Genomic DNA, 16,210 nt, shown 5'->3' with positions numbered 1-16,210 from the left:
AAAAAAACATTATTTTTCACATAATTTACCTTTATTCCACACTGCTCTGTCCCTTCTCTGAGAAACGCGATGATCATTTCTTGCTTTTATGAAGGCCCTCCCTCAGAAATAGGCGATGGGCACTGATTGGTTTGCTAGCCCAGTGTGTTGTGATTGGCTAAACCACCTCTAGTGCATGCCTAAACGTCCTGCCCCTCATTGAGATTGAGAAGCCCGATTGAGAAGCAGAGGATATTATTAAAGAGGATCATGCAGAACCTGTGCAAGCACAGCTTTTAATGGTAGGCCATAAGGTTTTTATTTGTTGTTGTCCCATACTTTTAGATATGCTGTTATTTGTAAATGCTACTGCTTATGTTAGCCTTTAATATACGGTTTTATCCTGATTGACGCTTTAATACAGTAAGACAGTACGGCAACTGCACGTCGTATAACGCTTCTCATAGCTATGTGAAAATAAGTGTATAATTGGAACAGTTCATTGTTGGAGCTGAGCTGAATGAGAGAGAAAGAGAGAGAGAGATGCAGAGCATGTGCAGAGCAGGGGGACGCGAGGAACAGTATTAAGAACTGCTGCTTTACAACATTGATTTTGAAACTTGTGAATCCATTAGAATTATTAGAAGACAGAATCGTGATTCATACATGAATAGATTTTTACGGCACCTCTAGTTTTCTCTTCCTCTTCTCTAAAGCAGCGCAGCATGGCCTCGCCCCCTGCCTTTTCCCGAGGGCGGGGTTTATCTGGGTTTGTTACGTCACGGACCCGTGAAGTAACTTATTGTAGTCCCTACCAGCCATTTTTGTAGGCATTAAACTGCCAGAATTTTAATAGACAATATCTCCATTTGCATTGAACTTTCAGCTTTGTAACTTTGCAGATATTGTTTATGTTCAAACAGCAACATTACACACCAACTAAAGTTAAAGGGATCATATGATGCGATTTCAAGTTTTCCTTTCTCTTTGGAGTGTTACAAGCTCTTGGTGCATAAAGATGATCTGTAAAGTTGCAAAGACTTAAGTCTCAGATCCAAAGAAATATTTTTATAAAAGTTAAAGAGTCAACCACACCCACACCCTAAAACGGCTCGTTCTAACACGCCCCCACATCTTTACGTCACTACTGTATGTGGGAAGATTTGCATAACGCCGCCCAAATGTTCATGCAAAGAAAGAAGGCGTAACTTTGATTCTTTCTGTTGCCGCCGCTGCCATGTTGTGAAGTCGCTGTGTGTTTTGTTGTGTAAGCAAACTACTTTTTGTTTGGCCTTCCCAAAAGAGGACACAACTAGAAATCAGTGGTTAAGTTGTATTACAACTGTTCCAGAACAGTCCAACCCAAATATTCAGATGTGTGCTGCACATTTTATGGAGGATGAGGACTGTTTCCTGAACCAGTAGCCTGCAATGCGTCTGTGGCACAACGGCTGTTTCTATAAAGTTGAGCAGTTCAAACTTTGCAAGGACAGTCTGGCGCTTCTGACTCACAGCCTGTAAGTAAATTTTTTATATTTAAATAATTTGCCAATGATGATTCAAATGCAAGTTTTGAGCAGTAGAGTAGGCTTGTTGTTTGTCAGATCACAAATGCAGACATGGTTTTAATGTTTAAGGCAGCACGATACGCAACGTGTAAAAAGCCAGTATAAGTCATTATAATCAGTAATTATGTCCCCACTGGATGCAACAAATGCCTTGTTTGTAATGGGTTTTATTGGTTTTGTCTCATCTAGTGATGTCCAGATCGTGAACGAATCTTTCTATTTAACCGGACCAGTTCACCAAATCGAACTGAAACGTTTGAAGCGGTTTTCGTCTCCAGTACAGTTATTCAGTTACTCCTAACAGTACATTGACTGAACTGCTAATAGTTAAATGTAAATGTAAATGTAAGGGGCATAACATTTCCATCACACGCTTGAGGCATTCGGCCAATCACAACACAGTGGATAGCTGGTCAATCAGAGCACACCTCACTTTTTCAGAATGATGAGCTTTGTAAAAATTAACGCGTTTCAGAAACGCGGGGCATAGAGGAGAAACAATAATGTACATTACATGGAAAATAATATGTTTTTTGAACCTTAAACCACATAAACACATTGCATTACACCGAATACACAAAATAATGTTCTTTTTAGCAGCATCATATGACCCTTGTGAAAATCGCAATCAACCACTCCTTTAAGTGATTTCAAAATGCTTAATACAACATGCTTTTTCTTTTTTCTTTCATTTTTTAATTTTATTTATATTTAATCTGCAACAACATTGTGAACTTTTATAAAGATACGTTTGGTCATTAACTTTTAAATGACTCATTCAAACACACAAGGTGAGTTCTCTGCATGATTAACCCACAAGGCAGATCAATGTGCCTCTTCATTTCTCTAAAATACCGTAGGAAATCAAATTGAATGGGTGGTTGATCAGCTTGATTGTGTTTATGGGGTGCAGTGTAACGTGTTCATGCTTCGTTTAAAAAAAAAAAAAAAAAATCATTATTTTCAGATATTTTACCTTTAATCTAAACCACTGTTTCCATTTTCGTCAACAGGCCTGTTGAGTTCCTGGTTTTGTGAAGACCCTCCCTCAGAAATACGCAATGGGCTCAGATTGGTTAGTTGGCTCAGTACATGTCTTCACGTACACGAGTATTTTTATAAATGGAGTTTTTCCTTCTGTTTTTTTAAAAAAAAATCTCCGCCCACATGAAAATGCAAACGCATGCTATGATGCACTGTCAAGAGCATGCCAAGCCAAGAGGTGGCGATATAATCTTAACGGTAAAGCCATGTTGGCCAATCGGAAGCCTGAAAAACTTTCCAGTAGGTGGAGATAACATTGTATGCCCTGACGTCACAAGCCAAAAACTCCAGTTTCGCTGTCTATATGATAACACTGCAACTGGAGTTTTTGAAAATCTTCACACTGGCAGGCATTTTCAAAAATGTTCGGTTTCAGTGACCTGGTGCTGCGTTTGCATGTGGACGAATGGCCAAACCGCATAGAAAAAGCTGCGGTTTTAAAAATAACCACTTTCGGGTGGACAGGGCCTCAGTAGCTGGGTTTCCATCCAAAGTTGCGAATTTAAATTATGTGCAAAATTGGAATATCTCACAAAACATTTACAAACAAGCACCGTTTCCATCCAACGAGTCAAAGAGAACAAAATCGTCACTTCCTGCTAAACTGGCACTATACATCACTAAGAAAAGTAGAAGAAGCTACTGAATATTATACTTTTCCTATATAATAAATTACTTGCACCTTAGAACGAGCAGACGAAACACAATGAATGCGGTTATTGCTTTTGGAGGTGAATGCTGCTGTCTGGGAACGCAGCCGTTTAACAGTTCTTGGAGGCAATTATACAGAACTTTGATGACAGACTTTGCTCGGGCATTTGCAAATGACCATATAACAACATTTCAGATGTTGTGGAACAAGAACGGTCCGCTGGTTAGTCAGAATTTACCATCCCATAGCGCCAAGTCACATGGCTTTTTTGATGCGCTTGGAGGAATTTATTAGCAAAATGCACTTCCATCTCCCATATTTGCATTAATCCCTTTTTCGCACAAGTCAAAAACCACCTCAAGCGAGCGTAAAAACTTTTTTGCGGATTAAGCAATTTTTTTTTCGAAATTCAGCGTTTCCATCACTTGATTCTGATGCGAAACTTCAAAATATGCATAAAAATAGGGTAATCGAAACCCAGCTATTGTGTTTGTGATTCGCTAACTGCCTAGTGCACGTTGTCCTGAAACATTATAGTATAGTATATACTATGTCAGTTATGCCATGTCCCAAAGCTTGCTTACAATTCTACTACATACTCAAAATAATGTACTTTTTCTGCACAAAAAGAGTACATACTTTTAGGGCCTAGTAGAAGTAGGCAAATTAGGATGCAGCACAGGTGTATTCGACTTTAATCGCACAGCACAGACTGATCATGTATGACATCAAAGTACCGCCATAGCGATTCAAAAGCATATGGAGATGTCTGCTCTCTATAACTCTCCATGCCTGTCATACACAGATTGGTCTTTGCTGTGCAATTTGAGTTGGACACACCTAGTGACAATTAGTTTACATCATCACACCACTTGCTTTTAGACAACTAAACAGCTGGCTACACCAATAAATGGAAAAAGCAAATAGAACCCATTATAAGTACTGACACTGTCTAGGCCTGTCGCGATAGTCAATAAATCAATTAATCGTGTGATAAAAAAAAAAATGCGCTAGATAATTTTTCCGGCGATATTTTTTTTTTTTTCAATTTTTATTTAAAAAAATGTAACATGTCATGATGTGGGGTAACACCCTCTCCGATGGCACAGATGTCCCGGGAATAAAGAGATAACGTCTCGCTAGAGTGGCCAGTAAGGAAGCGCCTTTCATTTGCTTGTGGATGTTTGGGTCGCAAGTGATATTGCATTACACCTACACTACAACAACATGTAGCATACCATATATCACAAGCAACTTCACAACTAACTTCTCTCCTACTTTTCGCTCACTTCATTTGGCTTGCTCAGCTAAATATGTCTGTAGGTGTGTGGTTGCGCGTGTCAACGCGCCCAGTGAGTTAACAAATATAGGCTATATATATATATATATATATATATATATATATATATATATATATATATATATATATATATATATATATATATTATTACCATGCAGCAAAAAAAAAAAAAAAAAACTTTAACTAGTATTAATCGGTCAAAATGTTTACTTTAGGTTAACAGTTAAACGGTCAATATGAGCATCCCTATCTCACATAAACATAATATAACATACAATCATACAAAATTAATTAATTTTAAGCCACACACAGTCAACATGTTGGTATTTCTTGCTCGGAATCCACCATAAAATCTCTCTCTCTCTCGTCCTTGGTGGACATAGACGGCAATTCACTTTTGCTTTATTTGAACTATTTATGTCTGAGCCTAATGTTTAATATTTTTTGAAGTGCAATTTTGTTTACATCCATTTTTTTTTAATTGTTTTTGGTTATTTTTGGTATTTATTCAAGTGCATTTTTTTTTAACAGAGACAGAGTCTGAGAGGTTGTTTTGTTCATTTATTGTGGATATTTAAAATGTTTTCCGTTTTAAGTGTTAAATATTCTTTAGAAATAAAAGTTTATTGATCTTGAAAAGGTGTACCTGCATTATTATGGTATTATCATTATATAAGTTGAAACTGGTCTTAAAACGACAATATTATCGTTTATCGCAATAATTTCTTGGACAATTTATCGTCCAGCAAAATTTGTTATCGTGACAGGCCTAACACTATCTACACTGAATACAGTGCATGGATACATTCAGTTTCTGACACATGCTTGAGTAACTGCTGACAACAGGACAAAAGGAAGAGTAAAGGAGCGTTCGCTTTGACTCGTCCTGTTTAAACAGCATGTTTGTGTCTGTACAGCCTTCAGAAGGAAGCATCAGGAACAGTGGACAGGTTATTTTTAATGGCATCCCAGATCTCATCTGAGAATTATATGTTTGTTTGGAACATTTGACTGCAGATTGTTTTGCAAACAAGGCAGAGTGTAATAAAGAGTTCACAAAGGAACTTTTGTTGAAGTAGCCATTATTGCATTGGATCTGACAGCATGTGCAATAGTGGTGACAATGATATTTCTTCCCCTTCTAATTGCCTTTCTACTGACAAGCGTTAAAAGAGCCGCATCCTTAAAACAGATAATTTCAGACAGTGCGTCGGGATCATTCTGGCAACAAATGACTGTTTATGTATTTGTTAATTTTTAATTTTTAATGAACATTATAGGTGAACCTCAAGGAACATATAAAAAATAAATAATAAAAAAAACCTTTAATTTTGTTGCAGGGATGTTTATAAATAAGTTAATATAACACTTATATGTAATGAATCTGGGCCTGCTAATGCAATAAAGAAATGTTTTAGTAAACCTTAAATCTCAAGAACATAATGGCATTTACATCTAAATATAAAGTCAGCGTGAAGAATTTTTCCATGTATGTTTAATTTTTTTTCTCTTTCAGACCGCATAATGTTTAATCAAAATGATCAAACTCGATCTTCCAGTGAAAAAGACACATTTATCTCTGCTGATGTCGGACTTCTCAATCATTTAGTCTACTTAATCTCTGGCCCTCAACAATCGACCACAAGTTTGCATCTATTTTTGAATGTTTCAAAATCCACTCAACACCGGAGTACAGAACCAAGTCCCTGCCCTACATCTCTTCAATAATTCATTTCACTCATTGCTATTTCCATGTTTTTTTGTGACTTAAAAATCACAATATTTCTTCTAGAGTAATAATCAGAGGCATCCGCAGAAGAGACTACAATACTTTGATCGCATTGATAATGAGCAATCTATTTTGGAGTAGCAAATATTCAGTAGGGCCAGTCTTTTGGTCCATAGAGTTTCTGGCTGTCAGGGGCCAGTTGCATAAAGATAACCACTATGTTAAGACTATGGCTGTTTCCCAATATGCGTTCTTCAGCGATCTTGCATCCTTGTGTTCTTGCTCTACGTCATCATTAACTGTCGAAGTTCAATTCCAGTTCTCAAGAACGCAAGTACAGAGGACACATGAAAGTTCCCAGATGTGTTCTTGATATCGAGGATGCATCGAGTACAGACATGAGAGAATCAAGCCCTTAGAAATCCCAGAAAACGCTGCGGGTGGCCGGTGTACGGAAGCCTGCAAGCTTTAAACTAGCTCTTGCAAATACTTGCAGCTCTCGAAAGTAAACCTTTATCGTTTTGTTTTGCTTAATTTTAATAAAGTTATAAGTTATTGGCATATTAAAATGAATATTAACATAGACATAAAAAAAAATAACAACATAAAAAAAAACAAAAAAAAAACACACTAAAATAAAAAAAAAAAAAAACACAATAAATGTAAATATTATCTATAATAGTATTAAAAATTCTAATAATTTAACAATAATAACATATAATCAAGAAAACACAACATATAAATACTCATAATTGTCCGCTCTTTATGCTGTGACTATGCGGTCAGTTAAGCAAGAACGCAGCACATCTCAATACTCATAAGGGTGCGTTCTGTGTTCTCGCGTCCTTCCGAGTTCGTTCTTCCAAGGAAGCTTAGCAAGACCGTCTCCACGAGAACACAAGTCCGCTCTTTGCATTCTTGGAATTGAGAAACAGCCTATGTCTTAAGAACTAGTTTGACCAACTAGTAGCTAGCTAAGAGGTTATCAGACTTACCTTCTGGATTCAAATTAGACCATTCTCCCTTTTTATAACTGACTTTAAGAAGTTATGACCAGTCTTAAAAAAAAAAAAAAAAAGTAGATGGCTAACTTTTAAAGATTAGTCTATGCAATTTATTCAACTGGCCCCAGAAGGAAGAAATTAGTCATACAATCCAAGCAACTGTACCTGTTGGGGGATTCGAGAGAGTCAGGCCTTCCAGATTCCTGTGTGTTGACCTGCTTGTGTGTGCCACTTTTGGTTTGTAAGGGTATTACACTTTGCTCTTGAATTACAACATCTCCTCTCAAAGCGTGATGTCTGCTGTTAGTGTCATCTGAAATGTGTAGATGATTATAAGTATAATTCTTAAAATGGGCTAATAAAAAAAAAAGTGTCATGTCATATCAATAAATCTGCTTCATCTCAATGTAGAATTGCAGTTAATTAAGCAGAAAATTCAAACCTGAAAGATCTTGATGTGTTGGCGTGGAGTCACCTTCCTCATCCTCACCTCCAGAGTTAATGTACTGTGAGGAATCTCTTGGATCAGTGGTTTCTGGGGAAGGACTGCGGGTCAGATACCGCTCTAATGACACAATGTCTGCAGGCTTCTTCATGGTTACAGATTGAGAGGACACTTCATCTTCCTTCAGGGTCATGTGAGGTGAGTTTAGTTCTTCACATCTATGCCGCTCTCCTGCCCTCTGAGAGATGTCCCAATCAGACTCCATCTGCTTTTCACACACGTCACTCAAATGTCTCTCCTTAAGGAAATCACCTGAGTTTAGAATGTCATCAGATAAAATGGCAGTGCCACTGGCTTTTGAAACATGGGAGTGTATACAAAGGCCACTTTGTAGAGGAGAGAGTGAAGGATGATTAGGTCTGTCTGTCTGAGATGGTGAACATGTGGTTGTGACGCCATCGTTTCTTGATGAGCCGTTGGAGGTTTGGTGACCCGTGAAGATGACAGCACTCTGTGATGATCCCTGGATGCTGGGAAGCTGGAACCTGCTCGGGAGCTGTACAAGTCAAACAATATATACGGCAGATGTAAGTAATGAAAGAAAGGAAATAAACGCAAAAAACAAAAAAATCAAAACATTCACATCAATTACTTTCCAAAATGTCTAAAAAAAAAACCAAAACCATTAAAATAAAAAAAAAATAAATTATATACACAAACTTATTTCAACTAGTTGCCAACATTACTTTTTTCTTAAAACAATATTTTAATTTATATATATATATATATATAACTAGTTATATATATATTATTTTTATTTATAGTTGATCTGAAGATTTCAAAACTAAATAAGCTTCACAAACATTAAGAATAAAAATCAGACACACACACACAACTTACACACAAATAAAACAGACAATTGTAAGGGTTCCCATAATCAGTATTTACACACAAATAAAACAGACAATTGTAAGGGTTCCCATAATCAGTATCAACCTACTTAAAAAGTTTGTTGATCGTAAAAAGACCCAACAACCTATACATAACAACCCCTCCAAAAATAAACTGCCAAACATAAACATAAACACTTTTCCACAACCTAAAAAGCATGACCACCTTGATTGGTTTGTTGATCGTAATTTGAGTGATTGACCTACCCGATGTTGATCGTAGTGACCTACCCGATGTTATCGATCCTAAGAAATACAAATATATATATATATAGGGGGTGGGTGCAGCGATAGCCATATATATATATATATCTGTATATATATATATAATTATTCAAATATTAACAAAAACTACAACAGTATAACAATAGCACTAAAATAGCACACAATCCAAACCTATGATTTTCTTTTTTCCTGTGGAACACAACATATTAAAACTGATATGTAGCAACCAGTTATGACAGATTTTGAATACTGTACACAAGTCATAAGCAAGAATCTCCTTTTGTGTACAACAGAGAAAAGAAAGTCATATGGGTTTGGAAAAACACAAATGTGAGAGAATTTTTGGGAAAGCTAATATTTTAAGGGGAATAACTCTTTGAGGCATGTCCTTTTGATCACCCATGGGAAGAGTTTCTGAATATTTCAACTGATGTAAAAAGTTAAATATTTTTCTAATATATTTGTAAAATTATGATATACTACTTTTCTATATTCATGGAAATGAAAGAAAGTAAAACTGCTGACAACAAAAAAGGTATGTCAAGAACAGTGAGTCAAGAGGTTTAAAAAGTGTAAAAATTAATTGGGTGGTCAAGGATACCTTATTGCCAGCAAGTGGGAGCTAAATTTCTTATATATCGTTCTCTCATTGCTTTACTTCCACTAGTCCTTGGCCCCAAAACCCAACCTTGACAATTCAAGTTACAGTGGCTTCATTTCAAATAAACTTTAATCAAAACATTTCAAGGTATCATTTTTGTGGCTTTTTACAGACTGACTAGGATTACTTTTGGTCAAGGTTAGATTCTCTTCCAACTGTCTGTTCAGCTGAGCGCACTGAGATCAGTGTCTTAACTTTTAATCTTATTAACAATCCTATGCTCCTAAACTCTGTTTCATGACAGAAATACTGCACTACGGAGGAAGAGTGGCGGTGGGTACAGAAAAAAAAAAATCAACACATAATAAAAAAAAAAAAAAAAAACATGGCTTCTGTTTCTTTTCTGATAAGGGTCTTAAATACCAGCCCGTTAGCTGCTTAATAACATCCAGTGTAAACCACGCGGTCTGTCTGGCAGATCCAGTGTAGAAGTTTAAAAAAAAAAAAAAAAGAAAGAAAGAAAGAAAGGAAAAAAGAAATGGAGTGAGAGGAAAAGTTAATTTCTTGGCTGAGTGATTCCATCGCTAGCTGCAGGGCAAAGTAGAAAGTGTTTCGCTAAAGTAGCAATTGATTCTTCTATCAATCTGCGGCACGCGCCTGCTCTTCCAAGGAATATATTAAATATGAAAATCATATCCCGTTATCATGGCTTCCCAGCTTTCAGGCTAATAACCCCCCAATAAATACTGCAGCCTCGGGGACATGCACGCAGCCAGTGGTGGCGCCTATGCATAATGGAGTGATTCCTCCCATCTCTGCTCATTACAATATCGGCAGGCTGGAAGGGGGAGGATTTTTTTTGGGGGGGGTGGCACAGTCACAAGTGACTGCTCTAGATGGAATGCTCTAATCATTATAAGCTGTCTTCCACATTTCATCCAAAAGAGCTCGAGTCGCTTGAAGAGAGGGAAAAATACTGCCACGGGCTTGAACTACAACGTCAGTGCGGGCAAAGCAGCTAGGATTAGATACCTGCGGCACTACAGATACGACGAGAAAAATGAACAGCCTCACGACCGCCACCGAGCAATCTACATAACAGCGACTTTTATTCAAGGGACTGACAGAAAAAGAGTTTGGACACATATTGTCTTAGCTGTCACATGACGTACAATAAACACTGAAGACCATCACAAAGAAAAATGACACACGGTCAGTTGGATTGCATCAGCCACTAGAGGCCTCTGCAATACTCTTTCCTTTACTCTTTTCCATTCTTTTTTTTCTCATTTTAAATAGCCTTTTAAAATGTGTAATATCATTTTGTTTTAAGACTGTGATACTTCTTTGTTAAACCAAAGCAGTCATTTGAAGTCATTTGAGCAAAACAGTAATTACTTCAAGCACTTTCCAATTTGCTTTTGATTATAAATTAATTGTGGCCTTTGAACACTGATACCCCATATAAACTGTCAAAAGTGTCCCCTGAAGAGGGAGGCTGAGCTGAATAATGGTTGTGGTATTTTTCTCCGCAACTCTCAACTCTCTTCTTTTGAGAAAAAAAAAAAAAAAAAAAAAAAAACACACCACACACTTCCACTGTATCCAATCACAGCACTGTAGCTTTATCAAAGGCACACATATAGCTTTTTAAATTCCCCACTGAACTGTAATTTCCATAGATGACACGATAATTTTCTCTTACCTCGTCCGCTTCTGATTCCCCCCTGCTCGCCATTTTCTTCCTGTCTTTCTTCAGTCTGGTAATATGATTCTTGTACTCCAGCTGAAATGAATTCAAGTCAAATCATTACTAACATACATCATTTTAACAATGTAAATGACTAAAATATTTTCTTATAGAACTTACAGTTTGCCCTAGTTCTTAAAACAAAACAAATAAACAAAAACCTCTGCAGTGACCTTGAGTTATGAGACACAGGTACACAGGAGATTACAATTCCAAATCCATAACCTCCTTTTATCATTAAATATTACAAACATAGCAATGGAAGAGAAAAATATGTTTACGCCCCTAAACGTAGCACTAATCAGTGTGTGTATTCCTTTGTGAGTGCCCTTAATAGTGCCTGCCAAGGCTCTTAATCAGTTTGGTGAGTTAACCAATGGCAGAGATGAGGGCACAGGGATTACCTCCAACCTCCCACTTCATTCTTATAAGACAAGGGACCAGAGAAGCAAACCATTTTCACCCATTTAGACGTGATAACACAGCTAAAAGCAGACAAATATTAGAACTGTTAAAATCTGGGTGGAGAAGAAAAAACGTCAGCGAGGGAAAGAGAAAGATAGTTTTAGACTTGAGTGTGATGTTTTGAGGTCATGGTATGAATTTGAGCAATTAAGTAAATAAGGATCAATTTAGTGTAATACAAATCAAAGTGATATTCCTTGACTGGCAGACAGATTAGCAGGTATCTCTTTCAACTGTAATTCGAAGCAACCATTGCAGCAACAAAAAATATAAACACACACACACAAAGTAGTTCTTTTCACAAAAAGGGAAATTCAGAGGCACTTCAATATCTGAATACAGGGTGATAAATTTGTTGTGGTGTAATTAAACAATTTTCTAATTTGATATTAAGCTGTGGAGCACTTCACATTTAAGAAACAACATTTTTCAGCAATAAAAAATTAAAAAACACTGGAAGACAATTAGACAGACAATTACAGGATTATGGCAATGGTCTAATTGAGGCTCAGAATATATGTCTGGAGAAAAAAAAAACAAACAAACAAAAAAAAAAAAAAACAGTGCCTCAAAAGATTCTCTTAGTGTTTGGAAATACAAAACAAATTCAGTCTACACTAACATTTTTGGTAATGAGCAGATCATTCAGCTCAGTCATTTGGGTCACTGCATGTCATGGCAAGTTTCACATTTCATTTCACGTCTATGATCAGAACAACGCAAACATGTGTTCTGACATGAGAATAACACAAAATAAAATAACAACCAAAACACAGACTGGGCTGCCAAAGTGACAGTTTGATTTGATGTATTTGGTCTAAACCAAATCAAACGTAAATATTCAATGATAAAAACTGTGAAACAATACACACGAGTCAGTAAGAAGCGCATATGATGAATATTGGAACAGATGAAGCTGCCCAAGGTTATTACCCTCTTCTGAAGTAGCCTGCTACAATCAGTGGAGAATTCTTTCATTTTTGATGCCAAGTTCTCCACATTCCCAAGAAGTTCAAGGTTGCGTATCTTTGCTTGCTGCTCTCTCTCGCGCAGCTCCTTGTAATAGCAGCGCATCTTGGCACACTTCAACTTAGTCCTGTGAGCAGGAGACAGACATGAAACTGACAGCTTTGCTACTCTCTCTCTCTTTTTTAGTAAAGGCTGCACTGAATTTGTATTTATGGAAATAAATATAGAGACCTGTTACTAATAGGTCAAACATTACTATAAATAGGTTAATGCTAGCTTATTAGTATGACTAATTGCTCGTCGCTGTGCATAGTCAAGGGCCACTTTACAGTAGTACTAATGGATTCTCCACAGCCAAGATGGAGTTTTGTAACTAGCAAAGGGCGAAAATGGATAATGACGGCTGAAATTTTAAAATGAATGATAAATGCTGATCTACTAAACTCTCACACACCCTTGACCATCATGGCCTCATATCAAAATTCTTTATTTTTATAAATGCATTTAATTGAGCCATCATAAAAACAAACTGTTCACAAGCACTTAAAAAGAAACAGGTGACACAGTATGTATCACCAAATCATCAATGAGTGTGTATAGACAGTTTCATTGGGGCTTCTGGTCTGTGTTTGTTTATCAGTCTGGCTAGCACCAGTTAAAGTTAAGTTAAAGTTAAGGTGATGAGTAGGCTGATGTTGGGCTCAGGTGGTTGTGCTGTGTTTCCCATACATTTATTTATTTGTGCCGCTCGCCACAATATTAATACTGACCGATTTTCCAAAAGGCTTCGCTGAATAAACATGAGCACGTACGGCACGTTTAAAAATCAAAACGAGGCACGGGTGTTTTTTACATCACTGTGTTTCTGAAGGAAGACTATATTTAGAAAATTTTTGTGTTATTCATTTTCATGTTATCTTGCATGTAATGTCTGATAAAGCAGCGTTTGTGAGCTCAGCTCTGTGTATAGCCGTTGCTGGGGAAACCTCTGTTTCTCCCGCTTTAAAGCATCTCCTGCTGGCAGAGAATGAATTTGCATTTTCAATAAGTACCTCTGATTTACGCAGCAAACATATTTTGCTTTTCATCAAAAATAATCTACTCTAGAGGGACTATTTAGCTGTTGTTATTGATTCTATTTGAAAGTCTACCGGAAGTTAAGTTACGGCCACTAAAGCATGCATGCACAGTGGCATTTGTTTATGTTGTTGCCGTTGAAACCGTCTATACTAGTTTACTTATTTGTCCTGAAATAAACATTTTTACTGGAGAATGCCTATTATATCTGTTATACAGTAAATAAACTGACGTAGCATCACTACAATACAGACTCAATACAATGATAAAAAAAATCCATAAAATGGAAAAAAGAGAGACAAATAATTACTCAAAGTAAAAGAAAAATGAAACCAGAATAAATATAATACTGTAGTGAAAGAAGATAAGTATTTATTTTCTGCCCTGACAACAGTGCTGTATGGAGCAATGCACATCAAAACACATTCATCAAGTTTTCAGCACTTTTGTCTAAATATATATATACCGATTTTATTTTAATGGGTTCTATATGAATACTGGTGTAGGATAAGATAAATTCTAATATATTTATTATTCAGGTTTCTTGATAAGATATTTACAATCTTTTTGTAAGGTTCTAAATAATGTTTTTATACTTACAATCTTTCCTCTGATCTTAAGTAGTCAAACAATTTTTCTTCCAGCTCAAGTCTCCTCCTCTCACTAAATACAGAGAAAAATAAATAAATGAATAAATAATTAAATCCTAATACACCTGCAGCTTTCAGAGTTCATGTGTAGTATTTAAACAATTCTTATGAAATATATAAGTTAGCTTAAATAGACTTAATTAAATAAACAGTTTAAACAGGTTAAACCAGGGAGGTATAACACATATACTAACGTTATAATACGTCATTAACCTTTAAGTATAGCTTTACATTTCTCACAAAAAAAGAGAGCGAACAAATATTGTTATATAATAAGTTAAATACAATAATCTGTAAAGGCTAAGTTAGTTTTCGAACTTAATGCTGAAAAAGACAGACGAGTAAACATCTGACATACTAATTGATCTCACTACCGCACACAGATTATTAATAAAGTATTTGTTATTTTAAAAGCTTTAAAGAATCGTTCAGCGCACTCCCATTGGTTATCACTCTCGTGCTAAATAAGCTAGACAGCTAACGTTACATTCAGGTGAGAGCTGAAATCTACTGCGCTGCCTCATTCAAGGCCCACTTAAATTTCCTAATATTTATTTGAGACAATACGTCATCTAGTGTGTCCAAGCTGAATGAAAAAGAGTTCTGTGCTCTTACCGTTCGTGCATGTTCTTCTGAATATTCCCAATCTGGTCGAAATACTCGCTGTTGCAGAAAGCCATAACGTTAGCTGCTCTGTTCGCTCTTCGCCTCAGTGTGAACAAGAACCGATGTACACATTGTTTACACAAACTCACCAAACACACAGTAGACCCAGCAAACCTCGCTAACTGGTTGAACAATTTACGGCGCGAATTTCTCTGCTAGACCTAGACACACATGTTCCTTTAGAAAGAAACACGGCTGGAACAGCAGTGAAAAGGTACAAATGACGCGTTTTTACTTAAGACATCCACATTAACCAGACATAAAAAGTACGTTTTACCGTTATTTAACACGAGACGAAACATACACATTACAAGTTCTGTCTAAACAACATCTTCCACAAGAAATTAAATGGCACAGTACAAACGACAACCACGTTATTAATCTTCCAATGTAAAATAGCCTTGATGTAAAATGTACTGAAATGAATTAAAATACTTTTGTGTGACGGTGCTTCATAATAAGACCATTCAGAAGACAACTCGGTAAATGCATGATTATAGATGTAATTGTTCATACAGGCCTACATTTTATTTGAAAGACTCCATTTTCAACTTTTATTGATTCTTATAGTTGGATTGCAGTATGATCTCCAAATAGGTAACTGTTATTTCTGAAGAATGTATAGTGAATGAATAGCATATGACAGTGAATGCACCAGAAAAAGTCATTGCTGTAGGCTAAACAACAAAATAAATGACAGATGGACCCACAGACATTTACTAGTAGTATTATTTATTTATTTCAATTATAATAAGTTGATCATTTGCTTCATACGCATTGGCTGTTGACACGTGCTTCCTTCCTGTCTGGATGAATGTGACGTCAATAAACATCAATAATCTAGAATATGGATACTGTCATTGTTACAGTCTAAAGCGTTTATTTCTGTCGTGAGGTCAATTTGTAAATAAGCACAAAATTCAAAATTCAACCCTTAATCAATCATCAATAACAGTAATAAATATTAAAAGTAACCATATCATTATAAAAATAAAAAGTAATAAATTATATAAAAAATAAATAATATTCCTTGGTTAATAGTGTTGAAAACACAGGTTTGAGGTCTGACTGTCTGTAATTTGTTATATAAAAAAGACCTCTTCAAGTAATTTTAACATTGGCATAAAATAGAAATT

General features: G+C 36.1%; 1 protein-coding gene across 3 annotated transcripts in view; it reads right to left on the bottom strand.

Moving 5' to 3' along the window:
* LOC109091653 (centrosomal protein kizuna-like) overlaps positions 1-15,143 on the bottom strand; it is a 56,287-nt gene extending 41,144 nt beyond the window's left edge. For 2 of the 3 annotated variants that reach the window (XM_042774324.1, XM_042774325.1), the window contains exons 1-6: positions 15,024-15,119; positions 14,359-14,421; positions 12,646-12,808; positions 11,203-11,283; positions 7,719-8,277; positions 7,442-7,589 (exon numbers count right to left, since the gene is read on the bottom strand). In XM_042774324.1, coding sequence (XP_042630258.1) covers positions 7,442-7,589; positions 7,719-8,277; positions 11,203-11,283; positions 12,646-12,808; positions 14,359-14,421; positions 15,024-15,088 — 1,079 coding nt within the window. In that variant the 5' untranslated portion in view covers positions 15,089-15,119. Of the gene's footprint in view, positions 1-7,441; positions 7,590-7,718; positions 8,278-11,202; positions 11,284-12,645; positions 12,809-14,358; positions 14,422-15,023 lie in introns of all 3 variants that reach the window. The other variant, XM_042774323.1, reaches the window with a different exon arrangement.
* Positions 15,144-16,210: the final 1,067 nt, after the last annotated feature.

The sequence above is a fragment of the Cyprinus carpio genome, chromosome A17 (genome assembly GCF_018340385.1).
Source record: "Cyprinus carpio isolate SPL01 chromosome A17, ASM1834038v1, whole genome shotgun sequence".
NCBI lineage: Eukaryota > Metazoa > Chordata > Actinopteri > Cypriniformes > Cyprinidae > Cyprinus > Cyprinus carpio.
The sequence above is the reverse complement of the archived record's forward strand: the minus strand, read 5'-3'. Positions and strand labels throughout refer to the sequence as shown.